General features: G+C 45.4%; 4 protein-coding genes across 6 annotated transcripts in view; 3 read left to right on the top strand and 1 right to left on the bottom strand.

Moving 5' to 3' along the window:
- The window catches only part of LOC129757891 (disheveled-associated activator of morphogenesis 1-like), a 278,522-nt gene extending 266,364 nt beyond the window's left edge, over positions 1-12,158 (top strand). For 2 of the 3 annotated variants that reach the window (XM_055755264.1, XM_055755266.1), the window contains 5 exons: positions 25-179; positions 260-421; positions 484-1,044; positions 1,107-1,278; positions 9,797-12,158. In XM_055755264.1, coding sequence (XP_055611239.1) covers positions 25-179; positions 260-421; positions 484-1,044; positions 1,107-1,278; positions 9,797-10,186 — 1,440 coding nt within the window. In that variant the 3' untranslated portion in view covers positions 10,187-12,158. The remainder of the gene's footprint in view (positions 1-24; positions 180-259; positions 422-483; positions 1,045-1,106; positions 1,279-9,796) is intronic. The other variant, XM_055755265.1, reaches the window with a different exon arrangement.
- Positions 12,159-15,638: 3,480 nt separating this feature from the next.
- LOC129754585 (ESF1 homolog) lies at positions 15,639-18,199 on the bottom strand. The gene is made up of 2 exons (XM_055750726.1): positions 17,267-18,199; positions 15,639-17,207 (listed from the first exon to the last, which is right to left on the bottom strand). Exons 1-2 carry the CDS (start codon positions 18,071-18,073, stop codon positions 15,657-15,659), a joined length of 2,358 nt encoding a protein of 785 aa, XP_055606701.1. The 5' UTR covers positions 18,074-18,199; the 3' UTR covers positions 15,639-15,656.
- Positions 18,200-20,707: 2,508 nt separating this feature from the next.
- Positions 20,708-22,967, top strand: LOC129754073 (poly(A) RNA polymerase, mitochondrial-like). Its single transcript, XM_055749934.1, has 2 exons — positions 20,708-21,023; positions 21,087-22,967. The coding sequence occupies exons 1-2, from the start codon at positions 20,855-20,857 to the stop codon at positions 22,832-22,834; spliced, it is 1,917 nt and encodes a 638-aa protein (XP_055605909.1). The 5' UTR covers positions 20,708-20,854; the 3' UTR covers positions 22,835-22,967.
- A 323-nt stretch (positions 22,968-23,290) lies between these two features.
- Positions 23,291-24,788, top strand: LOC129753930 (uncharacterized). The gene is made up of 2 exons (XM_055749783.1): positions 23,291-23,429; positions 23,735-24,788. The coding sequence occupies exon 2, from the start codon at positions 23,739-23,741 to the stop codon at positions 24,786-24,788; it is 1,050 nt and encodes a 349-aa protein (XP_055605758.1). The 5' UTR covers positions 23,291-23,429; positions 23,735-23,738.
- The last annotated feature ends 2,296 nt before the right edge of the window (positions 24,789-27,084 follow it).

The following is a 27,084-nucleotide window of genomic DNA, read 5'->3' as shown; positions in this document are numbered from 1 at the left end:
GACTAAAGCTGGCGAGACCACTAGTATAATTTTTCGTTCCAGAACGAGGGTTCGATCGAGGACCTGCGGCTCATCGGCAAACAGAAGACGAAGATCCTCTCGGTGATCGAGGGACGGCGGGCCCAGAACTGTACCATCCTGCTGAGCAAGCTCAAAATGAGCGACGAGGAGATTTCCAAGTATTCCAACTTTTTCTAAATTGAAATTTGTCTTGTAAATTTAACACTCTCTAAAATAATAAATTTTTATTTCTTTAAAGAGCGATCCTATCAATGGACTCAAACGAACAGCTTCCGATCGATATGGTTGAACAGCTGCTGAAGTTCACACCCTCGGCTGAAGAACGCGCCCTTCTCGACGAACATTCCGAAGATATCGATTCACTTGCACGGGCTGATCGGTTTCTGTACGAGATTTCCAAGTAAGCTCCTCCATAATCTGATCCATCAATTCTATTCCTAACCTCGATTCTCCTTTTCGTAGAATTCCTCATAACGAGCAACGGCTTCGTAGTCTGCACTACAAGAAACGGTTCCTGCTGACAGTCAACGACCTGTCGCCGAGGATCGCCAGCGTTATGGAAGCCTCCCGGGAAGTCGCGAGATCTCGACGACTACGAAAACTCCTGGAACTGGTCCTAGCCCTCGGTAACTACATGAACCGGGGAGCTCGAGGCAACGCGTCCGGTTTCCGGCTATCGTCCCTCAATCGGCTAGCCGATACCAAGAGCAGTGCCGTCAAGGGAACCACCCTGCTGCATTATCTGGTGCAGATCGTCGAGAAGAAGTTCAAGGACATTCTGCTCTTGGAGGATGATTTGCCACACGTTAAGGAGGCGTCGAAGGTTTCGCTCGGCGAAATGGAGAAGGACATCTCGATGCTGCGGGCTGGATTGGCGGAAGTTAATCGTGAGATCGAGTTCCACCGAAGTAGTGGGGCACAGCAGCCCGGTGACCGGTTCCTGCCGGTGATGCGTGAATTCCACGCCCAAGCGTCGGTGCGGTTCTCCGAACTGGAAGATCAGTTCCAGGATATGAAGACTAGGTATGACTGGTGTAATATTAAGCAAAAGTGGGAAGACCTTATTTTAATTTTTTTTTCAACAGATTTGACCGAGCAGTGCGGCTATTTGGGGAAGATGGAGCAGTTGTTCAACCCGATGAGTTCTTCGGAATCTTTGACGGGTTTCTGACGGCGCTTATCGAGGCCAAGCAGGACAACGAGAACTTCCGCAAGCGGCAGGAGGAAGAGGACCGGCGGGCTAAGCAAGAAGCTGAGGTGAGTACATCTAACTACAACTCATTCCAATATTAACAAATTTTTATAGGATGCCAAACTTCATGACATGGAGTTCGTTGTTGATGGAAATAAGAAATACTCTGCGTTTACACTGCCGTGTGTGGGTTCGCCCTGCTAAAACTATTTTGGCTTCATATCCTATGATCGCAACAATTTTTTTAATTCCTTTACCGCCAACTTCTGACTGGTACATAATACCCCGAGAGGTGTGCCGATTAAGTAACGCTTTCAAAGCAATTCGCGCCCGCCACAGCATTCACTTCCGTAAGATTTTTTAGCCATAGTCACGGCAGATCGAGATACTACTAGGTTTCGGATAGTTTCTCCCTTTCTCCTTGCTGAGGAAAGTCAGCAGCTGACAACTTTTAATCCGCACCACACACGTAAAGTGCAGTTTAGTGTTATAATGCGCCCTAAACTCGCGCTGATTTCGAATTTTTGAATCATAGTCTTGAAGTATGGGGTTTCAACAGAGTAGTGTGCTTTCCGTGTAGGCGATCCCCCTACTAAAGCAAAAGCCTTGTCCAATCATCTGATAAACACCCCCTAACAAAACCATCATGCGATTTACACCGACGGCTCTGCTGCTTTGGACGGCTCTGTGGGCATTGGCTGCTACAGTGAAGAAATTGAAATCAAAGGACGCTTACCCAAGCAATGTTCTGTTTTCTCGGCCGAAGCGCTGGCTCTACTTATTGCCATCGAACTGCCCTCCAACAAACCAAAAATCATTTTTTCCGACTCTGCAAGCTGCATTGATGCAATCTGTTCCGAAAAATCTTCACACCCTTGGATATTGAAGGCCAGGTCGGCTCTTAAAAACACCGAAACCAAGCTCTGCCGGCCACTGCGGTATTCCTGGCAACGATAAAGCAGACCTTCTGGCAAACATTGGGCGCAGCGGGGACCTACTTACCCAAGAAGTTCCAGCACCGGATGCTGTTCGTTGGTTCAATGAGGTCCTGTGGTGTAAATGGAACTCTCACTTCCTGTCTGAGAGAGACTTGTTTATTCTCAAAACTAAACCGACTCCTTGTGCTTGGAAAGACCGAGACAACAGGCACGAGCAACGTTCTTTGGCTAGACTTCGAATCGGCCACACCCGACTAACCCATTCCTGCTACATCAAAAGAAAGAGTGGTGACTGTGAATCCTGTGGAGTACGAATGACGGTGGAACATATCTTGTTCAAATGCCGTCTATACCAAGATGCACGTGACGAGGCTGAACTTGAAGATGATGTCGGCTTTATACTATCCTACGATGCTGCTAGAGAAACTAAAGTGCTGAAATTTTTGAGATTAACAAACCTTTTGAAAGAAATCTAATGTCTATGGTTAGGAGAAATTTAATGTAATTGTTAGTTTTAAAACCGAAACAAGGGTGCTTAATCGCATGGCGCACGGCACCCTCCCAAATAAACGCACTTCAATCAATCAATCAACAGAGTTCAAGAAAAAATACGTCTTGAGAGTTATAAGTTGTATTAGCGAATGATGACTTAAGAGCTAACGACATTGGAGCATCTTCATTGCTGTGATTAGTTTCACCTTGAGATCGGCCTACTCCAACGCTCCTCCTCCCCGATCGGCTGATTCTAATCCAGCGTCAATCGCCAACTTGAACTTCTTGAGTCGTGTAGTCAAAAGGGGTTTGGTCCATAGATCGGCTACCATGTCTTTAGTCGGGCAAAAGACGACGTCGATCTCCTTCTTCTGCTTGAGGTGGTCTCGAACGAATTGATATTTTTTAGCGATGTGTTGAACTTTTCATTGATATCGAGACAACTCTAGTTGTCCTCGTTGATTTTTTTTTAACGAACACACCCATATAGGATCTCAGTGAAACTTCATGTTTCTTTGAAGAGATCTAAATTCTACTTAAGACTAAGCGTACTTCTTTCAAGGATATAATGGCTAGCATTTTACTAATGCTAACACCACCAACCCACAGAAAGAGTACTACGTTTGCCGTGACCAAGACTTGATCTCATGACCTCTGGCTTAGAAGACTTGAACGCTATCATCTAGGCCACGGTCGGCGGCTAAATTATAACGTCTCCATCCTCATCCATGTCGGCCAACAAGCGGGTCAGCCAGATTGCTTCCTGTGACGCCTCGGATAATGCTATGAATTTGGCCTCCGCTGTGGATAAGGAAGCGCACGCTTGCTTCCTGCAGCTCCAGCTTATGGTACCTCCGCAAAACTTGAAGACTTGGCCACTATTGGATTTCCGGTCTTCAATATTCTCAGCCCAATCCGCGTCTGCATATCCTATCAATTCGGACCTATCTCCAGCTCTGCTCAATCGAAGACGATAGTGGCCGGTTCCCTTCAGGTAGCGGATTCCCTTTTGACCTCGTTCCAATCTCCTTGCGTGGGGCAGTTGGTATGGCTATTCAGAAAGGACACCGATGCTGATATGTCCGGTCGTGTGTTGACTGAAAGGTAGAGAAGTTGACCAATTACCTTCTGGTACGCTTGATTATAAGACAACGGAGCGTCCTTCCTTTCCTGCTTGCTTGATATATCCCGGATCAAACGGAATTTTGGAGTCCTTGACAACTGCCATACCCGTCTCTCGAATGATTTGATCGATGTACTGCTGCTACCTTCCGATAGAGACATGGATCCGCTTCGCAGAGCTGGAACCCCTGATTGTAAAGCGTGGAATACAGCTTGGAATTCCATGCCCGGATGTGAACATCGCTTCTGCCCAGGAACACTTCGGACGACCGGCTTCGAAGAGTAAACACCAGGCAGAGAATCCAAAAATCGTTATTATCCGATAAAATTTGACGACCTTAACACCCGTGAGAGAGATTTTTATCCGCAAACACACTAGACCAGCACTTTTTAATATCAATTTTGCTCTCGATAAGTTGTGCATTCCGATGACGGGTGTATTTCCTGTGAGGCCCCATCACATCAAAAACGAATGACACTCTCTTACTCATGTTAGCCGCTCAGTTTAGGCACACGTTGCAAAGCTAGGAGCTCTCCTTCTTCATTTTGACAATTTTTTGGGGCCCGGCTAGTAAAACTACCAAAATGAGCGTGGCGACGAACGTGCTAAGGATAAATTCTTGTTCACGGACGAGAAAAAATATCTCACTATTTTGCATGATGCTAAGAGCGCGGAGATTCAGGATGGACCGTGCAAAACGTGTTGTCCTTTCTGACTCCTCTCCGGTTCCTCTTAGGGCAATTCCTGCCAATGTGTCCGACCTTCGAACACGCATGGCATCTCAGACCCGACCCTCCGGCTCTTCGTTGTGTGACTTCGGTTCATGATGACTTCTCGGTTGGGTTGAGAATTGTGTTGGACCTTCCGGTAGTTCTTGGTAACGAGTGCAGAACCTGCCGCTGGATCCTCGTATTCTTGAAGCATTTGGTTTTGGGCGATACTCGGAAGGAAGGCCAGCAAGCAGCAATGCTCCAACCCATTCGTGGCTGACGTCGAATCTGATGCATCGCAGTTGGTGGGACGTTGATATGATTCGATAAACGTACTCAGCCATCGAACCACAGTTCGGGTTGATCAAGTTTCTAAGCAAACCAACCTTGCGTTCCGTGCCGGATTCTTCAAACGCTCTCTCCAGATTCGACCTCATGTGAAGTTCGACTTCCTGAACGTGCACATAATTAACCGGATCCAAGAGCAGAACTATCTTTGTATCATTTCCCTCCCTTATATTATCCGAGTTAGGTAAGCAACTACCCAAGCAACCAAAAGTTCGAATATCACTTAAGGAACGAACTAATAAGTTCATATATAGCTGTACAAAAGTTCTGTGGAACTTTTCTCAACTTTCAAGCGGTGAGCTCGGGTTCGAGGCTTGGTAAGAACATGTTTTTTAAATGTAATGTGAGTTAGTAACAAATATAGTTGATTAATATGAATCAAAATAGCAGACTTGAGAAGGCAATTGAAGGAGCGGAAGAGTAATTTTTTCGATTTTTTATGCTGCTTATAAAGTGGGTTTTGAAGCTGGTTAGAAGTTGTTTGACGATTTATGCGAACTTTTTGTCAACTTTAAAGTTCGTTTAACTACTTAAAAATTGAGCTGAAAAGAAGTTGTATTAGCATACTCGATTAAGCTGATCAAACCTGATAGAGGAATGTTATCCGAACTTTTGGTTGCTTGGGTACTAGGTAGCAAAAACCTCCGAATGTTGATTATTTGAGTTAGTGAACACTAGCTCAATATCAAAGTTTGTCAACTTTTGTCGTAATTCAAGTGTGTTGACACTGTTGAACTCCTTGGATCTTCGTTAAAACTCCTTCTGAATGGATGATAAAGTAGTGAAAGATTTCCGTTGAAGCAATCTTTCTTTTTTCCTTAGGATGGCTTTGGTAGATCTACTTTGGTATCCATTTTTATTGGCCGTGTGGAAAATATATTGACGCTCCTTTTCTCTTCCTTCAGTTGAGAGAGGAATGGAGTTCATTCGATGGATCATCTGGTGGAACGCCGCCATCTTATGCTCGAACGAATGGCCGGAGGTACTCGGTATTACTCTCATGGTATTTGTCGGCTTTCTATAAATTTCGAATTTGAATAGGCTTACATCTCTTCTTACCAGAAGCAACCAATCATCTACAGATTCGAAGCTTCTTTGATGGGAACACTTCCAAATAAAGCTGAAACATCAAAAGAAACCATGATCTCCTCTCGATACCTTCCCACGTTTAAAGTTGGTTGACGAATTTAAGTGTGTTGGTAACTGATCTTGTTTTAAAGAGTTTCGGCATCCTTTTAAAATCGTCCAATAATCACTTAGCCACTTTTTTGGTAGGTGTTCACATCCGGTATTTTTATTTATTCAACAATCTTTGCAGATACTTCCAATAATTTACAGAAAATAAACTTTCCTATTCTAGATTTGAAAACAGATTTCGAAATATTAAAATCAAATTCACTAGCAACTTTATTAAATCTAACACAACATACATCTAAAGGGCTTTTTTGACCGTATTGAGTTCGACGATGAGAGAGTCTCGCCAATTCCTGGGATCGAGTAGTTCTTAGAGGAGTATTAAACGGTAGATGTGAGTTTTGGACAATCCACGTTATTTTGCAAGATGTCGAAAATGAAGAGTCGTTGTAAGAATACTCGCCTTGATGGCAGCGTCGGTAGATTTAGTAGCAAGCAACGTTGTTCGTAAGGCGGAAGTTCAAGGGCGTCGTTCCAAGGTAGCGTATCTGACGAAGCATCTTTGTACTCTCTCTATTTTTTTCGATTGCACCGCCTGATATGATGCCCAAATTTGCACTCCAAATTCGAGCATGCTACGCACAAGAGCACAATACAGTGATTTCAGACTGTAGAAGTCACTGAAAAAACTGCGAAACTTTTGGCTACTGTCGTGTAAATGTGCTGGGAGAAGTTGAGCTTGTTGTCTAAAGTGATACCAAGGACGACCGATGTGTGGTTCAAGTTAGTCGTTGGCGTTTTGTACTCGAAAGTGATGGGACTTCGTTTTCAAGCGAACGTGATGGTAGTGTACAGGTAGCACCTTTGTCTGCTGCGGCTTAACTTACCGTGAGAAAAGCACTTCTGGTCCGTCCGGCGTCTAAAATGCGAAAGAGGACGAGTTCGGTCGAATGTCACTCTCGTGGACTGTTTGGTCCATTAGTGTGCGTGTGTTTTTTTTTTATTAGTTGTTAACCCAGGTGGTAAATCCATTTTACGGATTGCATTCCAAGGCACGGCGAGCCACCGCGTCCCCCCAGTTTGCTACTCTGGGTCCATGGGTGCAATTGGACGACTCATGATACAATGCTAAGGAACACTGTACCCCCTACGCCATAAAGTCCACCTGGGGCCACTGACCTTTGTTCCCACCTCGAACTGTTTGACACACTTTGCTTCAATAGTGGGAGGTCATTTCGCGCTAGTGCGCTCCAAGGCAATACTCGTTTCCGAACCCTCTGATAGCATAGCCTCATTCTAACACAACTCGATGCGCGACCCCTCCTCTGACGAGTTAGGACCCGACATCTCATCGTGTGAATGAGGTCCCCACGTAGCGCAACTACTAACTTTGTGAATCCAGTCCAAGATCCAGAAACACAAAGCGAGTTGTCGACGGCACTTTCTCTGTTCAAACACGCGGGTAGGGGGGGTAAGCCCCCTAGGCCACGTGTAGGACTCAGACTCCTCCGAACTCACAAATAGTGTTGACTTAAGTCACCACTCAGCGCAACTACCCGATCTTCAAGTCGGGCGCTTGACCACCCGAAGCGCAGATCGAGCTATAGAACGCCCTCATCAGGTCACACTCGCGGTTCGGGTGCAACATTTCCCGAAACGCGTGTCGAACCCTGACACCTCCGGCAGAACGTGCCTCTCGGACACTGACGTGTAAACACGTCCCTAAGTGATCGGCCCACCATTGGCCACCACTTTGCGCATCTACTCATTTTGCGAGACGGGTCTATACCCACCGAAGCGCAAAACAAGTTGGCGATCGCTCTCCCTCCGGTCGCATCCGCATATCAGGGTCATGACCCCCCGAAAGCGTGTTGGACCATCACGCTCACACCCAAGTACTGGTACCAAAGTACCCGGGTGCACCACTTCTTCCGAGCGGGTTTGGCGGGACCCGTCGACGGCCTCTAGTGGGTTTGGTGTAGTTCTCTTGGCCGTACATCTGCAATACGCCGGACTTGCAGACACGTTTCCACTCTGCACCACGGGGAGGTGGAACTACGTCGCAGAGCATTAGTGTGCGTGTGTCGTATGAGGAATCGCTTAAATAACCTGACGCTTAATAGCGCCAAATGCGAATATGAGAGGACTCGCATCAAGTTCCTCGGACATGAGCTGGACGAGCATGGCTTCCATGTGGATGAAGCGAAGATTAAAGATATAAAAAACTTTCGCCCTCCGACAACAAGCTCTGAATTCCGCAGTTTCCTGGGCCTGGCTGCCTTTTTAAGTCCGCATATCAACAATTTTAGTGAGTTAACGAGCCCCCTTTGGGCAGCGTGTTCAGGGAAAACTTGGACTTGGGGAACCCAACAACAGAAGGCGTTTGAAGATGTCATGTTTATGTCACAGCAGGGGTGTATCGCATCCACACAGGTAGTACATTTGGTAATATTCGGAGTCATGCCGTTTTGTGTCCGGAAAACTTTGAGGTCGTCGGCGTACAGCAGTTTTTCTGACTTAAGAGTAGCATTGAAATCGTTGATGAAGAGAAGAAATATCAGAGGTCCCAGGTCCCCGGCCTATGAGATGCGGGGTAATCCAATTGCAGAGCCAATCAGGAAACCCCAATCGCCGCAACAGCCAAATCATGCGATACCCTGTCGAAAGCCTTACTTAGATCTACGTACACGGCGTCACCTTTTTTACGTTTGTCAAGCCTGTCAACTAATTTCGATACGTACGTCATGATTTTGGTGGTCGTCGATCTTCTTTTCATGAACCCATGTTGATCTTCAGAGATTGTCTATCGCACAGTTTTGTCAAACACATCATAAACGAGCGAGACTCTCAAAAATTTTCGGAAAACAGCTCAGAATCGATATTCCGCAATAATTTACAGCTCAGTGTATGTTTCCAGCTTTATGAATTGGAGTAATTGAAGCAGTCTTCCAGATCCGGGGAAATACAGCCTCCTCTAGCTATTTATCTCCCTCATCTCATTCCCTGGTTTGTGAATCTTCGGTAAACCTTTGATTCTAGGGACGATATGGGTGGACACTTTCAAGACGATTGGCGCAAACCCCAAGATAAGCCCGCAGTCCTTTAACGTTTCATGCGTCGGACGTCGGGATTCGTAAGTAAGTAAGTTGGCAAGTCTGTTGTCTCTTGAGCCGATGTCCGCGAGTTCGAGCCCAAGAGTAAACATCGAACACAGTTGTACCGGATAAGTTTTTCAATAACGATCCGCCAACTGCAACGTTGATAAAGTCGCGAATGCCATAAAAATGGTAAAACGACTATAATCGAAACAAAAAAAAAATTAACGTTTCATCCACATCCTTGACCATCTCCGGTAGTGGGTCCTCTTCGAACTCGGTACGATCCTTCGTCGATTTTGGCCTGTATCAACCAGTACTAATCCGTTTTGTCCATGAAGACCACCGAATTTCCCTTGTCCGCCTTGACGTAGAACACCTCCTTTTTCTTAAACTCTTTCGCGATCTGGATTTCCTCGTCGTTGGATTTTCCATTGATGCCCTTTCTCAAGACATCTGCCACTTCAGCTCTGGCGCAATCCTTCTGGGCCGGGGACAGCCTACTGGACCTGATAGCCGTCGATGATTTTCTGGTCCATCCTTGGTTTCCTCGACACCGCGTACTTCAGACTTTTGTTTAGTAGAGCGATCTGATTGTCGGTGAACTCTTCCTTCGATCGATTCACTACAAAATCCTCCAGTACCACCCTTGTACTCTCCAGTTATTTTGAGATTTGACAAATAACCTTAAAGAAGGAATGGCTTAAAAATTGAAAACTCATAAAACCTCTTTCAACTTTCAGCTGAAGAAACGGACCATCGAGCGCAAATCGAAGGAGGGTCTACTGAACTCGGTTGCGAAGAATCTCGGCCTCACCAAGGGTTCGAAATCGTCCAACGGAACCGGTAGCGGTGGAAGCAACGGAAACCACGACGGTGGCTCATCCGGCGGCAACGATCCCAACAACAAGGGTGAGTTTGACGATCTAATCAGTGCGTTGCGGACGGGAGACGTGTTCGGTGAGGATATGGCTAAATTCAAGCGATCGCGCAAAACTCGGCTGAGCCCCAGCAACAACAATGGGACAAGCAATACTTCCCCACCGAGGAGCCGGAACAGCGTGGGCCGAGAGGACAGCCGGGAACGGACCGTTGTCGTGACTGGTGGGAACAACAACCGGCGGAATCAGTGAATCGATCTGAGGGAGGAAGAAATCAAGCCAACGATGACGTACTGAAATTTCAAGTGTATGGTTAGGAAAATTTTCTTTTCGAAAAATTTTGTTAATGTTTGGCTAAGAGAGACCAAAAATTTAAATCTTACTGTGAGTAAAGCTCAAATTGTGAAACCCGAAAAGTAATTGGATCGTTTACAAGTGATTGTAGCAATGTAAGGAAACGCTTTACAACAAAATAATCTCTGAAAAATTTGGAAAAAAGTAATCCAATGAATGTATAGAAAATTATGAAACCGTAAAATAATTGTGGTTATAAGAGAATCTCTGGGCAGACTGTTAGAAATCGACAACTTTAAACAGGTCACCACCGCCAGATGTCGTCACGCTGAGTGTCGAGTGTCGCTTTTTTTGGAATGAGATTTATCCCTTTTAGACTGTCCCCCTTCGATTATTCGGTGGCAAAATATGGGCAATTTTACACGTAATATTGTAGTCAAGAGCACTGTGTAGTAGGTAATAGATATAACAGATGATAACAGAAACACCACCAATCATAGGAATTTTATTGTTATTGTAGAAGGAATAGCGAAAGTCACTTCCTAAGTCAGCCTCTCACTCAATGATGACCTGTGCTTAAGCTTTCGATTTCGTTTTTCTTTCCCTGACGTTAATCGCCAAACTTTCTACAAAGCCTTTGGCTTGGTTCTACTAACATGATGCAATTTTCGACTTCTAAGTCAAGAAGTCGATGATCACCATAACGCAGAAAGTATTCTCCTTAGTTACCATATCCATATAACCAGAAATCGGAGAAAACCCCGGAGATTGATTGTAAAAATTGTAATATTTTTGTCCCACGTTTTTACTACCGATTATGTGTATAATCTAGATTTACTCTTAGCATCTTAGGTTTGTTCGAAACGCGCGCGCACGTTCGGAAAAAGAGAGCAAAATCTGTATTTATTCAACACTAACGTTCTTTCTACTTTTATCTCTCGGTAGCGTTCTAGCAGCAGCTAACAGCATATTCTAACAACTCCCTATGTAAAACCTCGTAATATCATTTCTAGTGCTTTTATCGGAATTCCCCGAATCCCCAACCCAAGCATATCTTTACTTTTACGTACCGATGTATGTTAAATGAGTTATTCTTTCTGCTACTCCACAGGGAATAGTTTGTGCAAAATTTCTGTTGTCTATAAATCAATTGATCGGTTGGTTATCAATTGGTTTCATTCATTAGTACCTAGTTCGTGATTAGTGATATAGGTTTTTTTAGCAAGGTGTCTTCCACCGTAATTGGCCGGAAAATTCACAAAACTCACGCACTAATTCGATATGAAAAACGGGACATTTTTTTTAATTTCTGTATATAATCACCCACATACACGAAATGCACAGCCACTAGAATTTTCAGTAATCGATAATCGATATACAAAAATAAATATACATATTAAAACATATATTATACACTCACTCACACAACAGATCGATGGAAAGATTGGGATAATGATAGTCGTGTTTTTAAGAAAGTATATAATACATTTACGCCCGCTAGGTAAAACGGTAGTCTAGTAAAATGGAAATTTTTAAACTCAAAGTAAAATATGAGCAACAGCTGAAAAGTTTTAAAAGAAGTAGATTCGAAGCAGTCGTTTAGTTTGAGAAAGAGACCACCAAGTTTCAGTTGTCGCGACTTCCATTTGTTCGTCCCTTTTTCCCTCATAGAACGATTCCAGAGTATGAAACAATACAACCACTTTACATAACAGATAAAAAAACTTATAAAACAGAACTCTAAATGTTGCTTTGTCAAAAAATGGAAGGTTTTCCAATAACTGTTGTTTTTGAAAAAAAAACCCGAACCGATACAATAAAATGATAACCAACACAAATGCACAAACTAGAAAAACAAGCAAGTAGTTAACCCAAAATGTAAAATGTTTTAAGTTTAACAAGAGAGAAAAAAAACAAACAAACAAACAAATCTCACTGCTAAGGTAGTATAGATGTTTGAAAAAAAGAATGAACAAATTGCCAACAACCACAACATCAACCAATGACTTTAAGAGTGACCCGCCAACAAGCACGCCTACACTCAGTGAGGTGATCGAACTTTTTCATCATACACACAGCGCAGATGTGTCGCGTTGAAGCGCGGAAGCGTGCGGGAGGTCGTCGAACATTTGCTATGATACCATTTTACAATAACTACCGAATAGAAACGAATGATCGAAAAAGTCCAATACAATTGATGAAGGATGAAAAATAAAAGTAGATTACAATAATTTGTTGAGAACCTGGTTTGAAGAATATCCCTGTTTGTGGAGCTGAAATTTCTATGGCAACCCACCTCGATTTGGGAGGCAGCCATACAGCCGTATAAATTTTGTAGATTGGCACAAAAAACTGACCTGTGCTAAATTTCAGCTCAATCGGACTTGATCTAGGGCTGTCTGAAAGCGCCTGAGGGTCCTGACGACTCCTCAGGGTCCTGACGACTCCTCAGGGTCCTGACGACTTCTCAGGGTCCTGACGACTCCTCAGGGTCCTGACGACTCCTCAGGGTCCTGACGACTCCTCAGGGTCCTGACGACTCCTCAGGGTCCTGACGACTCCTCAGGGTCCTGACGACTCCTCAGGGTCCTGACGACTCCTCAGGGTCCTGACGACTCCTCAGGGTCCTGACGACTCCTCAGGGTCCTGACGACTCCTCAGGGTCCTGACGACTCCTCAGGGTCCTGACGACTCCTCAGGGTCCTGACGACTCCTCAGGGTCCTGACGACTCCTCAGGGTCCTGACGACTCCTCAGGGTCCTGACGACTCCTCAGGGTCCTGACGACTCCTCAGGGTCCTGACGACTCCTCAGGGTCCTGACGACTCCTCAGGGTCCTGACGACTCCTCAGGGTCCTGACGACTCCTCAGGGTCCTGACGACTCCTCAGGGTCCTGACGACTCCTCAGGGTCCTGACGACTCCTCAGGGTCCTGACGACTCCTCAGGGTCCTGACGACTCCTCAGGGTCCTGACGACTCCTCAGGGTCCTGACGACTCCTCAGGGTCCTGACGACTCCTCAGGGTCCTGACGACTCCTCAGGGTCCTGACGACTCCTCAGGGTCCTGACGACTCCTCAGGGTCCTGACGACTCCTCAGGGTCCTGACGACTCCTCAGGGTCCTGACGACTCCTCAGGGTCCTGACGACTCCTCAGGGTCCTGACGACTCCTCAGGGTCCTGACGACTCCTCAGGGTCCTGACGACTCCTCAGGGTCCTGACGACTCCTCAGGGTCCTGACGACTCCTCAGGGTCCTGACGACTCCTCAGGGTCCTGACGACTCCTCAGGGTCCTGACGACTCCTCAGGGTCCTGACGACTCCTCAGGGTCCTGACGACTCCTCAGGGTCCTGACGACTCCTCAGGGTCCTGACGACTCCTCAGGGTCCTGACGACTCCTCAGGGTCCTGACGACTCCTCAGGGTCCTGACGACTCCTCAGGGTCCTGACGACTCCTCAGGGTCCTGACGACTCCTCAGGGTCCTGACGACTCCTCAGGGTCCTGACGACTCCTCAGGGTCCTGACGACTCCTCAGGGTCCTGACGACTCCTCAGGGTCCTGACGACTCCTCAGGGTCCTGACGACTCCTCAGGGTCCTGACGACTCCTCAGGGTCCTGACGACTCCTCAGGGTCCTGACGACTCCTCAGGGTCCTGACGACTCCTCAGGGTCCTGACGACTCCTCAGGGTCCTGACGACTCCTCAGGGTCCTGACGACTCCTCAGGGTCCTGACGACTCCTCAGGGTCCTGACGACTCCTCAGGGTCCTGACGACTCCTCAGGGTCCTGACGACTCCTCAGGGTCCTGACGACTCCTCAGGGTCCTGACGACTCCTCAGGGTCCTGACGACTCCTCAGGGTCCTGACGACTCCTCAGGGTCCTGACGACTCCTCAGGGTCCTGACGACTCCTCAGGGTCCTGACGACTCCTCAGGGTCCTGACGACTCCTCAGGGTCCTGACGACTCCTCAGGGTCCTGACGACTCCTCAGGGTCCTGACGACTCCTCAGGGTCCTGACGACTCCTCAGGGTCCTGACGACTCCTCAGGGTCCTGACGACTCCTCAGGGTCCTGACGACTCCTCAGGGTCCTGACGACTCCTCAGGGTCCTGACGACTCCTCAGGGTCCTGACGACTCCTCAGGGTCCTGACGACTCCTCAGGGTCCTGACGACTCCTCAGGGTCCTGACGACTCCTCAGGGTCCTGACGACTCCTCAGGGTCCTGACGACTCCTCAGGGTCCTGACGACTCCTCAGGGTCCTGACGACTCCTCAGGGTCCTGACGACTCCTCAGGGTCCTGACGACTCCTCAGGGTCCTGACGACTCCTCAGGGTCCTGACGACTCCTCAGGGTCCTGACGACTCCTCAGGGTCCTGACGACTCCTCAGGGTCCTGACGACTCCTCAGGGTCCTGACGACTCCTCAGGGTCCTGACGACTCCTCAGGGTCCTGACGACTCCTCAGGGTCCTGACGACTCCTCAGGGTCCTGACGACTCCTCAGGGTCCTGACGACTCCTCAGGGTCCTGACGACTCCTCAGGGTCCTGACGACTCCTCAGGGTCCTGACGACTCCTCAGGGTCCTGACGACTCCTCAGGGTCCTGACGACTCCTCAGGGTCCTGACGACTCCTCAGGGTCCTGACGACTCCTCAGGGTCCTGACGACTCCTCAGGGTCCTGACGACTCCTCAGGGTCCTGACGACTCCTCAGGGTCCTGACGACTCCTCAGGGTCCTGACGACTCCTCAGGGTCCTGACGACTCCTCAGGGTCCTGACGACTCCTCAGGGTCCTGACGACTCCTCAGGGTCCTGACGACTCCTCCTTCTAGTCTATCAGCAGTTCCGATAATCAGTAATTACCTATCTAATTTCCATGATAACTAGTGATGATGTCCGCACGTCCTCATAGCTTCTAACCTGCGTTAGTGTTGCAGAATATATGAGATTTCGTCTCCGACCTTTTCTCATAAATTATACTACCAATGGTGGAGATTATCGTCGAAGAAATCTGGAAATGTATTAAAATCAATAGTCAATCCACCCATATTTGATAGTAACTTTCGTCGTATCTCACCGTTTGGTTTGGTCTCGGGTTGTTGTAATTAGGGGTACACCAAGGTTGATAAATCCTCCATTCGGCAGGCTTGTTACGAGTTTTGAAGCTTCTTCGAGTGATTATTGGACAGCTGAATCGAGAATCTGAAGGTTTTTCTTGAGTTTTGCTTCTTCAAATTTCGATAAAATTGACAATACATCTTAAGATTTGAAAGAAACGAAAACCCTAAATCCCTAAATGTACCAACAAATAATAAATGTACATACACCTAGGTTGCTGTTGTAATGCTTTCGGACCCAAAAAGTGTATCAATACCTAAATTCAACTTATTTATTAAAATGAACTTTTCCGCTCAGCACAACCGCGCACCTACTTTCCTATCTTCCTTTTGATACTTTTAACCAAAAGACTGGTGCTGACATCGCGTTTCGCTTTCTTCGCCTCCTGCTGCCCAACCGACGATTCGATCGGAAGATCTTCCTTCGTTAGGGGTCGCTTTTTCAGCTTCTCTTCGATCAACTTCTCCATTCCCTTCGTCTTCTTGAAGGCCGGATTCGTTGGATCGATGTTGAACTCCGGTTTTTCAAACACAGCATTGAATCGACTATCGTCAACGTCAAGCTGAAAATCATCACCACCCTGGATTGCTGATTTCTGCTGCTTCTGTTCTTCGATCTGTTTTTTAGTTTTTTTGAGGATTCGCTTTCTTTTTGATTTGGAGACTGACTTTAGGTCGATTTCGTTTTCTAGGATTTGTTTTAGGTTGAAGTGACTTTTATCGTCATCGGCATCGTCTAAGATCAGTTCAAGTTCTGCACGTTTTCTAGCCGCTTCCTCTTCGTCTTCTTCGTCCTCATCCTTGCTTTTGTTTTTCTTATCTTTCTTTTTCGACTTTTTGAGGTCAAACTCTTTTTCATCGAAGGCACTGGCGAAGTAGGGGTCGTTCAGGTCCACACCGTACGGTAAATCGTCTTCGGAGTCACTTCCTTCCTGATCTTTGTCGCCGTCCAGCTCACCTCGTTTCTTTTTCTTCTTCAGCTCCTTCCGACGCTTTTTTTTCTCTTTAGCTTTCTCCAGGATTTTTTCGAACGGATTCGCATTATCGGCTTTCTTTTTGCCTGAATCCGATTCGGAATCATTTTCGCTAGCTTCCTCGGTCTCTTTACCGTTTACCTTCCAACTGAACTCCATTTCAACTTTATCGGTTTTATCCTGCTCCTCTTGCTCCTTGATTTCTCCTAGGAGGGCTCTGTACTTTGAAATCATGTCCTCTTTCTTAGATTTCTTACTGAGCTTTTGGCTTTCCGGTTCATCTTCTTCGTCTGTCGAATTTTCCTCTTCCGAACTTGGCTCAGCGATTTCCCTTTCCTCGTCTTCACCTTCACCTTCGCTACTGCTACAAGCGACGTATCGTTTCAAATCTATGTCCGTCAGTTCACTGAGCTTACCGGTACGAATTTTTTCATTGAACTCTTTTCGCTCCACATCGTTCTCATCCCAAGTGAGCTCAACCTTGGCCTGATTCAGTGCTGTCGTGGTAAAAACTCTTGGTTCGTATTTCCCTATCTCAGGAAGCTCAATGCAGCGATCTTTAGGTTCATCTTCGAACTCCATATCGTCTGGAATGAAACGCAGATCCAATTTGTTGGCCGTACTCTCATACTCGACTCCATCGCATTCTTTGTACAATTTATCGGCCGTTTCGACTCGATCACATTGGACCACCGCGTAGTAGTACTTTAGACGATTGAGCTGGTACTCTCGCAACTTTTCCATTTGGGCCTCCTTTAGCTCTTCTTCCGTTTTCGGTTCTTCACTGTCCGAATCTGCATCGATTGCCTGATCCCGTCCAGTCAGCTCCTGGGGTCCCCGTTCCTCTTCTTCGCGCATCCTCTCTTTGCCAAATTCCGATGGATATATCTAAAAAGCCAATCGATTAATAAAACCTCATTCAATAACCTACAAGTCGTTGGTCTTACTGTGACGCTTAAAATTGTGGAACCTCTTGGTAAAAACGAGCTCAGCATAACCATAATATCAACGGCCCTGATACGATCCCAATCTAGATTGCAAATAGCTAATCGTGCCGTGGACTCGTCCGTAGTTTCAGCATCCGCATCCAACTCACCCCAAACATGTTCTATGAACACCTCATCATCGTCACCCTCACCTTCACCCGCCGAATCTTCATCATCATCCGAGGAACTGTCCGACGCTATAGCGGCCTCCCCACGGGCATAATCCACCTCCATATCCTTTAGACGATTTTTGACTTGATCCGACATGGCAAATGCCTTTTCTTCCTCGTCCAGCTCCAAGGAATCGGAATCCGAATCTGATTCATCTTCACCGGAAGATTCATCACTCTTTTCCGCAACGGCAGGTTTCTTCTCAACCTGTTTCTTAGGCTTAGGTTTAACCTTCTTCTCTTCAACCTCTTCCTCACCAGTTGAGGACCCTTCCTCACTCGATTCCACCTGATAATACTTCCGCAACTCCTCGCTGCCACCTTGTTTCACCTTCCGACCATACTTGTCGATCGTGTGCTTCACATTGAACCGCTCATCGTTGAACATCGACTGGAAGCGTTTGTCGATAGTGACCTTTTTCTCCGCCTTCGGAATACCCTTGAAGCGGGGATCGTTGACCAGGTGCGCGAAACGGGCATCGTTCCAGATATGCGAGGACGACGACGACGACGATGCCTGTCCCTTGCCATTTGAAGATTGTTGCTGTTTTTGAGTGCCGTATGCTTTCAGCTGTTTGTCCTTTTTCGATTTGGCCATCTTACCTCGTACCAAGAGAAACTTTTAGACTTATCTGATTTTGTTACAAAAGCGAGACTGTTGAAAAACTACCAAATTTCGTTCATTCAAGAAAAAATTGAACGTGCATGCCGTGCCGTGCAAGCAAAACAAAACAAATCCAGCGTGGTCGCCTTTTTACCGAATGTTTTCGTTGCGCCTCGCATTTTGCCGAACTGTTCCACAAATCAAGGGGTGCCTCAATGGATGCAATTACCGCGGATGCTAACAACTTGAAAACTGATTGACCCATTTTTGGGTACTGACGTTATTCGACAGTCGAACTAAAAACATAGCCTCATTACGACGCGTCGATTTATATTTTTGATAGATGTGAAATTACTTTACAATACTTTTGCATACGTTTGTTTATAAGATTATGTTAAAGAAAAGTAGGATTTGCATTTCGCATAACTTCGCACTTCACATGCTCAGCGTGCAACCTGTATACATATCGCAGGTGGCGATGGAAATTCCGTGCTAAGTGTTATGCCGTTTTCGTTTATCTCCACTCGCGCGGGGCAAAACTTTTTCTGAATAAACAAACAGAATCGTTACCCGGGACGATGCAAATATATGGTTGCTATACTCACCCTTATGCTTACCCCCAACACTGACAACTTTTACGGGGTGCAACCGCCTGCTTGAGGTTCAAATCTCGGGCAAAACTAGTGGACTTCTGAATTAATAACCGAACATAATAACAGCAGTTAGGGCAAAACTCGTGGGTAACTAGGTTGCCACTGCCAATAAACGAAAACACTATTAGTAAAAGTTTTTTTCGGTAAACATTGTAACCATGACAATTCGTTACGTCAGTTGCATTTTCAAACAAACAACCAACAGCGAAAACTAACGAAAAAAAATCATTGCCAACTGCTGTTTACGATTCTCGCCTAGGATACATAAACATCCTGGCATGTGACGTAAGCTTAAATTTGTTTACCTTTTTACTTTTTGAATAACGAGTTCTGTAATAGCACTGACCATACTGACTGGACACTCGATTTCGTTTTCTGGATCATTTTTCCAACAGTACGCAATGTCGATTCCAGAGTGCGCATCGATCGATTTGCAGAAATGCTATCCCAGTTAGGTAATGCCACCCAACTTTTAAAAATAAAACACGCAATTTCTACGATAAAATCGGGCTAAACAGGACTATTTTTCCTACAGGGCATTTTTCGTCAAATTTTTCAGGTTCGCCACCTGCCGCCGGTATTGCGAACCTGCAAAATCTGACAACAAAAAATTAGACAGAAAATGGTTGAATTTTTGTTCTAAGTGTCATGTCAGTGTGGTCAGTGGTAATAGTGTGGTGTTTGTTCATCACCTTCATTGTATCACATTGCTCAGCGTCTACGAAATTGAACATCGAAGAGCCCCTCGCATGCGTATTAAAAAATGTAAACAAACCCGGGCGCGATCGCCTTTTCCTCTGCACACTCATTTGGCGCAACACCTTAAACTTGTAAAATTGACCCATTATTGCGAACAGCCGAGATCTGTCAAAAAAAGTGTCATTTCCTCGAGTCAATTTAACACATTATTTAGAAAAGCTGGCTTACTAAATAAAGGGTAGTTTTTTGACTTGTCATTCAGAATATAGAACTCTTTCTACCGTAACCGATCTCGTTCGACGATTCAATGAATCGGTTAATGCTGAAAGATCAGTTTAATTGATTAAGTTGATTGAATATTTTCCTATTCTATAACAGGAGCATGAAAATCATACCTTGCCGAATACAGAAATTCAAAACTTACTGATTTGTTTTTATTATTTTCTTTCCATCCTTCTGACATTTTAAGGGCTAACATCAAAGGGCTGACATCGCAGAGTGGGCTTCCAAAATAATGTGTAGATTTTACATGCTTACATTACTAATTTTCACCTCTGCTTTGACGTACATGCTGTGTACACTATAAGGGGTACAAGGACTATACATGAAAAAGGAGTTAACCCAGTCTTTTCCGATAACGGGTCAAAACTACACTATAAGGGGTTGCGCCAGATGAGTGTGTGCACACTCATTTGGCGCAACACCTTAAACTTGTAAAATTGACCCATTATTGCGAACAGCCGAGATCTGTCAAAAAAAGTGTCATTTCCTCGAGTCAATTTAACACATTATTTAGAAAAGCTGGCTTACTAAATAAAGGGTAGTTTTTTGACTTGTCATTCAGAATATAGAACTCTTTCTACCGTAACCGATCTCGTTCGACGATTCAATGAATCGGTTAATGCTGAAAGATCAGTTTAATTGATTAAGTTGATTGAATATTTTCCTATTCTATAACAGGAGCATGAAAATCATACCTTGCCGAATACAGAAATTCAAAACTTACTGATTTGTTTTTATTATTTTCTTTCCATCCTTCTGACATTTTAAGGGCTAACATCAAAGGGCTGACATCGCAGAGTGGGCTTCCAAAATAATGTGTAGATTTTACATGCTTACATTACTAATTTTCACCTCTGCTTTGACGTACATGCTGTGTACACTATAAGGGGTACAAGGACTATACATGAAAAAGGAGTTAACCCAGTCTTTTCCGATAACGGGTCAAAACTACACTATAAGGGGTTGCGCCAGATGAGTGTGTGATGGTCGCACACGCATCGAAATTTACTGACAGTTCCGGGAATCATGTAACATAAAAAATTGCATTTCGTTTGTGCATTTCAAATCAGGCATAGTTTTTGTGGTTCTAGCTTTCATTCTAAGAAATTTTCGGTGTAATTTACTTTGATGAGATATAGCCATGTATCGGCTATACCTAGCGGGTTGGCAAAGTTATCAGCACAGGATCGGTGCTGGCGTGGGGAATTTACAGGCACTGCGAAAGGTCTTATCAGCGCAACACCCACAAACCGGATTCAAGCAAGTATGTCCCGGTTTTAACAGCAATGCACAAATGAGAAGTGTTCACGGTAGGCTTGAGTTTCTTTCCTATCATAACAATTGTATACGATAAAAGAAATTAATATTTTTAGGCGGAGTTCATACTTTCGAAAGTATGCTGGTCGGTCGGAAATCTGAGGCTCGCCGTAGTATTCTAGTCCAAGTGAGTTCAGAGCGATCGTTTTCGGAACTGGACGCGTATTGTGCGCAGTTTGGCACGGTGACTAGTTCCCACCATTATCGGGTAGGAGGAACCTGTTCCGGCTATGGGGATGACGAGGCCGACTGTCACTACATCGTGGTCGAGTTTGAGAAACCGGAATCTGCTGATGCGGCCATACGGTCTGCGGTTTTCAACGAAGAAAAACCAGGCGTTAGGGCAAGATCGATATTTCTGTGGTTTAGAGCTGGTCCACGAGCGAAACTACAAGTTGCTTCGGGAAAATCTAAATCTACGAACGAGTCAAAGCTGACCAATGTCGATGCTAGCCGCACTATAGACGATAAGGAACTGAGAAATCTGCTTCTGTCGGCAGAGAACGCCGAAGATCAGATTAAAATACTTCACCAGGCAACATGTCTGAACGACGTGGGGAAAAGGTTGCGCTTTTTGGCTGTCCGACAAATGGAAACATCTCTCCAAGGGATGTTTCCTCAGGCTGTTGCATACCCGTTTGGTTCATCCGTTAACGGATTTGGGAAGATGGGGTGTGATTTAGATCTTATCCTTGATCTAGACTCGGAATCGTCTTTAGTCCAAAACAGCAACTCTCGACTGGTCTTCCACACAAAAGCTTCAAATTCGAATGAGCGAACACAAGTTCAACGATATCTGGAATCAATAGGTGATGTTTTGCAGCTGTTTTTGCCTGGAGTCAACAGTGTTAGGCGTATATTAAAGGCTCGTGTTCCTATAATCAAATACCACCACGAGCACTTAGATCTCGAAATCGATCTAACGATGAACAATATGACTGGTGTCTATATGTCGGAACTATTGTATCTGTTCGGCCAAATTGACCCACGTGTTCAGCCTTTAACTTTTTGTGTTCGAAGATGGGCACAATCGGTTGGACTGACAAATCACGCTCCCGGTTATTGGATAACGAACTTTTCCCTTACAATGTTAGTTATGTATTTCTTGCAACAGCTGCAAGAACCCATCCTTCCGCCCATTAACAAGCTGATTCAGAGCGCATCAAAAACGGATCTTCGAATTACAGAGAATCACATCAGTTGCTCATTTCTGCGGGACGTTCAGAAACTCAATTTCAGTACCAAAAATACTACCCCACTAGACGAACTGCTGCTTCAGTTTTTCGAGTTCTATTCCCATTTCGATTTCAATCAACGGGCTATTAGTCTTAACATCGGATCCCACATCCTTAAACCGGATCATAGTCCAATGTATATCGTTAACCCACTGGAAACGGTTCTCAACGTGAGCAAAAATGTAAACCTGGAGGAAACGGAACTTTTCCGGATACAGGTTAGGAACGCGCTGTGGCTCCTGGACACTCACGAAAAGTCAACCCGAACCAGTGGCGAAGATTGGGGCCTGATAAGTTTGTTTGGTAACAAAATCAAGGACCGCATAACGCCGCAAATGTTCTTCACCAAGCGATTGGTCAACGTGAAGGATATACTGGATGATGCGGGTGGGGATAACGATAGCGCCCCAGTAGAGTACAAGAATCAAACCGTCAAGAGCCAAATTTCCCACATACAGAAAAGCACCAGGGAGGAGATCAGTAAACTTGGCGGAGGGAAAAATGGACCGCCTAGTTCTTTTGCGAATGGGGGCCCTATGAAAATGAAGCGGAACGCCAAACGACGGTGATAGCTAGCTAGATGACATTGGCTTTATTTTTCGATTGCGTAGGACAAAATAAAAACTGTTAAACCTTACTTTTTGTTGGTTTTCACTTCTTTTTAAGATGTAAATTATTAAATATAAGCATAAATTAAATATGGAGCCTGAAACAGCATAAAATATTTTTTGTCATTTCTCAGGCTTTCGTATTTGAAAAGTAAAGTTGAAAACAACCTCAGAAGATTCCAGTAAAACAAACGGGCAACAAGCATGCACGTTTTAGATGTTGTTTTCAAAATTAAAAAGATTTTTCACAATTCATGTAAGACATTTAAGGATGATCCCTTGCATTTTCAATGTTCATTACACAGACAACAAAAACAATCATAAACACTGCACTTAAAAACTTTAAAACATGAAGCGAGTGCGTATTATTTTTGAACTTGAGCACCCCTAGTTCCTGTGTCTAATTTCATCATAATGTTGTCAGTACAGCGCAAAATCAAAACAAAACGGTTCGATTTGGCCGCAGCAGTGCTTAACCGCAAATATTAGGTCAAATGATAGAAAATTGAAAAGGATCCCAATTTTCGCATATCGTGAAAGCAGCGACTGTACACAGGTAAGCTTATAAGGAAGAGCAGTTTGACTAATCTAGCTCAGAAATTCTATATAGTTTCCCAAGTTGTTGACAATAAATGCGCTTAAAGCCAATGATTGATAACGGAAAGCTGAATCGAATGAAAATTTAAGATCAACTTTTTAAACGAAACATTGTTTGTTAAAATGAGTGGAAGTTAGAGAAATAAAGTTGGAATAATTCCAACTAAACAACAGAATGTAAAGATAATTTGAAACCCCTAAACTTGTTGATCGTAAAAATAATCCAATGGGGAATCAACGCATTAATCAACGTTTCCCTTTTAGGGACATGGCTGAACTAAACCGCGGCAGAGAGGGAAATTCAAAATCAGGATCATCGAAAAAAGCTAAAGCTGAAGATATCACTGTAATCAGCAACGAATTCGAGATTAACCCTGTGAATTTCAAAGGATCAAAAGCAGCGATCGAACCCGCCAATTGGGTCGTTCGATCGGACTCGATTGAAGATTTTCAATATCAACTGCTCGAGTTGGTCATGTGCCACGTGAAGAAGGAAGTTCTTTTCACCGACGTAAAGACCCCTTACTTTTCCGAGAAACCACTGACAACGGATGACCTGGATAGATTCGTGAGCTTTAAAGATATCAAAGGTAAGAGATATTTGTCCTACAACCAGGTGGATTGGATTCAGCTCAGCCGTTGGGACGGTCGGGTGATAGTCTTGCAAATATTTCTCTACGGAAACGGTATCGTGAGTAAGTCTGCGTGGGACATTGTTGTCAGAGTTCTGTTGGAACCGGACAAAGAAGAAACTGCAGGACTGCCGAAATCTTTAGGAGAGCTAGAAACTCAAAAACTACAAGCTATAGCTAAACGTTTGGAACGGATTCACTCAGCAAATCTGCGACCGACAACGACGGACGCCTTTATGGATTGGGCCACGTATGTCTTTAACTCTCCTGCACGTATGCAGCATACGTTGATAGAAAATGAACCGCCGGAGGCTTTGGCATCTCGTTTTATAACTCTTGTGAAAGCAAAAAGCCCCGAGACGACGACGCCACAGATCATCGATGACGGTTATCATTTTGACGACGAAGTACGGGCGCTTCGGAGAACCGTTACCCAGATTCGTGATTTGGTGGAAATGTTGGATAGACGAGTGGAGCTGCTAGAGAAGAAGTGCAACGCGTTCAAACGGAGAGGACCACCGGTGGTTAAGCGGCCTCGGTTGGATGAAGTAAAGGACGATGGCGATGAAGCTCCGATCGATGCTTCCGAAAGTCTTGAAGTCTCAGCAATCGACGAAGAGGATCCAGATCCGCTCGATGAATTGTTTGTTAAGACAGAGGTTTGCTTTGAGGATGAAATTGAATAAATTATTTGAATCCTATTTTTGAACTCCATGAAGATTGTCCTTATCTCGATGACCGTTTTGTATAATATCACGTCCCACGTCAAATATAAAAGTCATCTCATCCACCAACCTTTCTATTTTCGTTGATTGGTTCGTCGATTATGCAGAACTATGCTTCTTCCAGTTATCTTCATGCAGCTTCATGCAATCGTCAATCGTCACTCGAGAATGAGTACACAACGCTTCGTTTGAAGAGCTTCACCTTCAGTTTCATTTCACATCAGCCTCTCTTCACCTTCGCCAAACGCTAACTTCACTCCGCTTTCACCTCGGCTTCCTTCGTTCGAAGCTGGCATTCGTCAATTTCATTTCGATACGAAACTCGAGCATATCCCTTTCAACGAAAGTTTCATTGCACTCACATACCTCTTACTGTTCCCGCGCCGATCCTCCGGTGCATAAGACCTCCACTGTTGACGATCTGGAACCAGCATCTTCACTTGGTCCCAGTCATATTTCGGCGACTAGGCTTCGCCGCCACGAGTTTCTGGGCCTGCCTCTTCTTCGATGTCCTTCTGGATTTCATTCAAGCACCTCTCTGCAAATCTCGTTCTTATCTTTTCGTAGCGTGTGTCCAATCCATCTCCACTTACGGTCTCGAATCTCGATTTCCAGCGCCCTTTGATGACACCGGCAATGGAGTTCCTTATTTGAGATCCAGTTGACAGGCCACCAAGCGCGGATGATATTCCGCAGGCAGCGGTTTGCAAATACTTGCAGTTTTCGCGTCGTTACCGCATATTTGCACCAAGTTTCGCACCCGTACAGCAGTACGGATTTGACGTTTGAGTTAAAGATTCGAATTTTCGTTCGTAGAGATATCTGACGTGAGCACCAGATGTTCCAGACTCTCAGATGCAAATCGGACTTTTCTGATCCTGGTTTCGATGTGTTTCTTGGTACCACCATCAGGCGTTATCTGGCTACCAAGATACTAGAAGCACTCCACTCTCTTAACCTGTTGCCCAGCTATCATGAAACTGTAGGGATTTCCTGTGTTGATCTCCATCGACTTGGTCTTTTCGACATTGACTTTGAGACCTGCTGCTTTGAAGCTTTCGGTGAGATCGTCAAGTTTGCTCTGCATATCCGGTTGTGTCTGGGCGAGCAAAACAATATCGTCAGCAAGGTCAAGGTCGTTCAGTTGCTCCATTGTTGAAGGATTCTACGGCAATCCTCGGTTCGGTGCACCGTCGATCGATCCAGTCAGAATCTCATCCATTACGATTACAAAAAAAAAGCGGTGATAAGATACATGATACATCCCTGTCTCACTCCAGCAGTTACCGGGATTGGATCGGACAAGACACCGTCGTGCAAGACCTTGCACGAAAATGCCTCGTACTGTGCTTCGTTGCCTTAGGGCCGCCCAGATGTTTTCATGGTTAAGTCGGTCGAATGCTTTTTCGAAATCAACGAACACCAGCAGAAGAGAGTGCTGGAATTCGTTGATTTGTTCCAGTATGATTCGTAGCGTTGTGATGTGGTCCACACATGATCGTTCGGATCGGAATTCAGCTTGTTGCCGTCGGAGTGTTGCGTCGATTTTCTCCTGGATCCTGGATCAACGTTATGCCTCGTCAGTTACCGCACTCTGTCAGGTCTCCTGTCTTTGGGACCTTTACGAGGATACCCTGCATCCAGTCGGCCGGGAATGTTGTTCAAAGTGCTCAGGCCAAAGCTTGATCTGATCGGTCAATAACTGACTTGCTCGGTCTTTTAGCGGCATTCTTGCGTTAGTCCTTGCACCACTGAGGCGACGAGAAATGTCATAAAGTAATCGGATATCTCCATTGGCGGCGGCTCTTTCTCCCTTTTCGGCTAGAGAGTTTGTCCAGGCTCTCTTGTCTCGTCTACAAGCTCGTTCAACTGCCTTTTCCAGCTCCGCATATCGTAAGCGGGCGGCTGCTTTGGCTGACCCGGTACATGCCTGCTCAATTCCGACTTTGGCCTTTCTCCGATCATCGACCATCCTCCAAGTTTCATCCGACATCCATTCACTTCTTCTTCGACAAACTTTACCGAAAGTACCATGGCTCGCCGTGATAAAGGCATTCTTGATTCCACACCACTGTTCCTCGACTGTTCTGTTTGTCGGCGATTCCGAGGCTCGGGACTCTAGCTGTTCAGCGTATGCTCTGTTCACCTCTGGATTCTCCAACCGGCGAACGTGGTATCGACACCCGACTTTCTCCTCGCGCAGTTGCGGCCTTATTCTGCGCCTCGAGTGACGTGACGATTGTCGAATCACCCAAGT

This window comes from Uranotaenia lowii, chromosome 3 (genome assembly GCF_029784155.1).
Source record: "Uranotaenia lowii strain MFRU-FL chromosome 3, ASM2978415v1, whole genome shotgun sequence".
Taxonomy (NCBI): domain Eukaryota; kingdom Metazoa; phylum Arthropoda; class Insecta; order Diptera; family Culicidae; genus Uranotaenia; species Uranotaenia lowii.
This window is presented reverse-complemented; position numbering and strand designations above follow the sequence as displayed.

Excerpts from the sequence above, each read along its gene's own strand:
- LOC129754585 (XM_055750726.1), bottom strand. The coding sequence starts at position 18,073 with ATGGCCAAATCGAAAAAGGACAAACAGCTGAAAGCATACGGCACTCAA. Across the intron at positions 17,208-17,266 it reads CCACAATTTTAAGCGTCACA|ATATATCCATCGGAATTTGG; the intron begins GTAAGACCAACG and ends TTGGCTTTTTAG.
- LOC129754073 (XM_055749934.1), top strand. The coding sequence starts at position 20,855 with ATGTATCGGCTATACCTAGCGGGTTGGCAAAGTTATCAGCACAGGATC. Across the intron at positions 21,024-21,086 it reads ACAAATGAGAAGTGTTCACG|GCGGAGTTCATACTTTCGAA; the intron begins GTAGGCTTGAGT and ends TAATATTTTTAG.
- LOC129753930 (XM_055749783.1), top strand. The coding sequence starts at position 23,739 with ATGGCTGAACTAAACCGCGGCAGAGAGGGAAATTCAAAATCAGGATCA.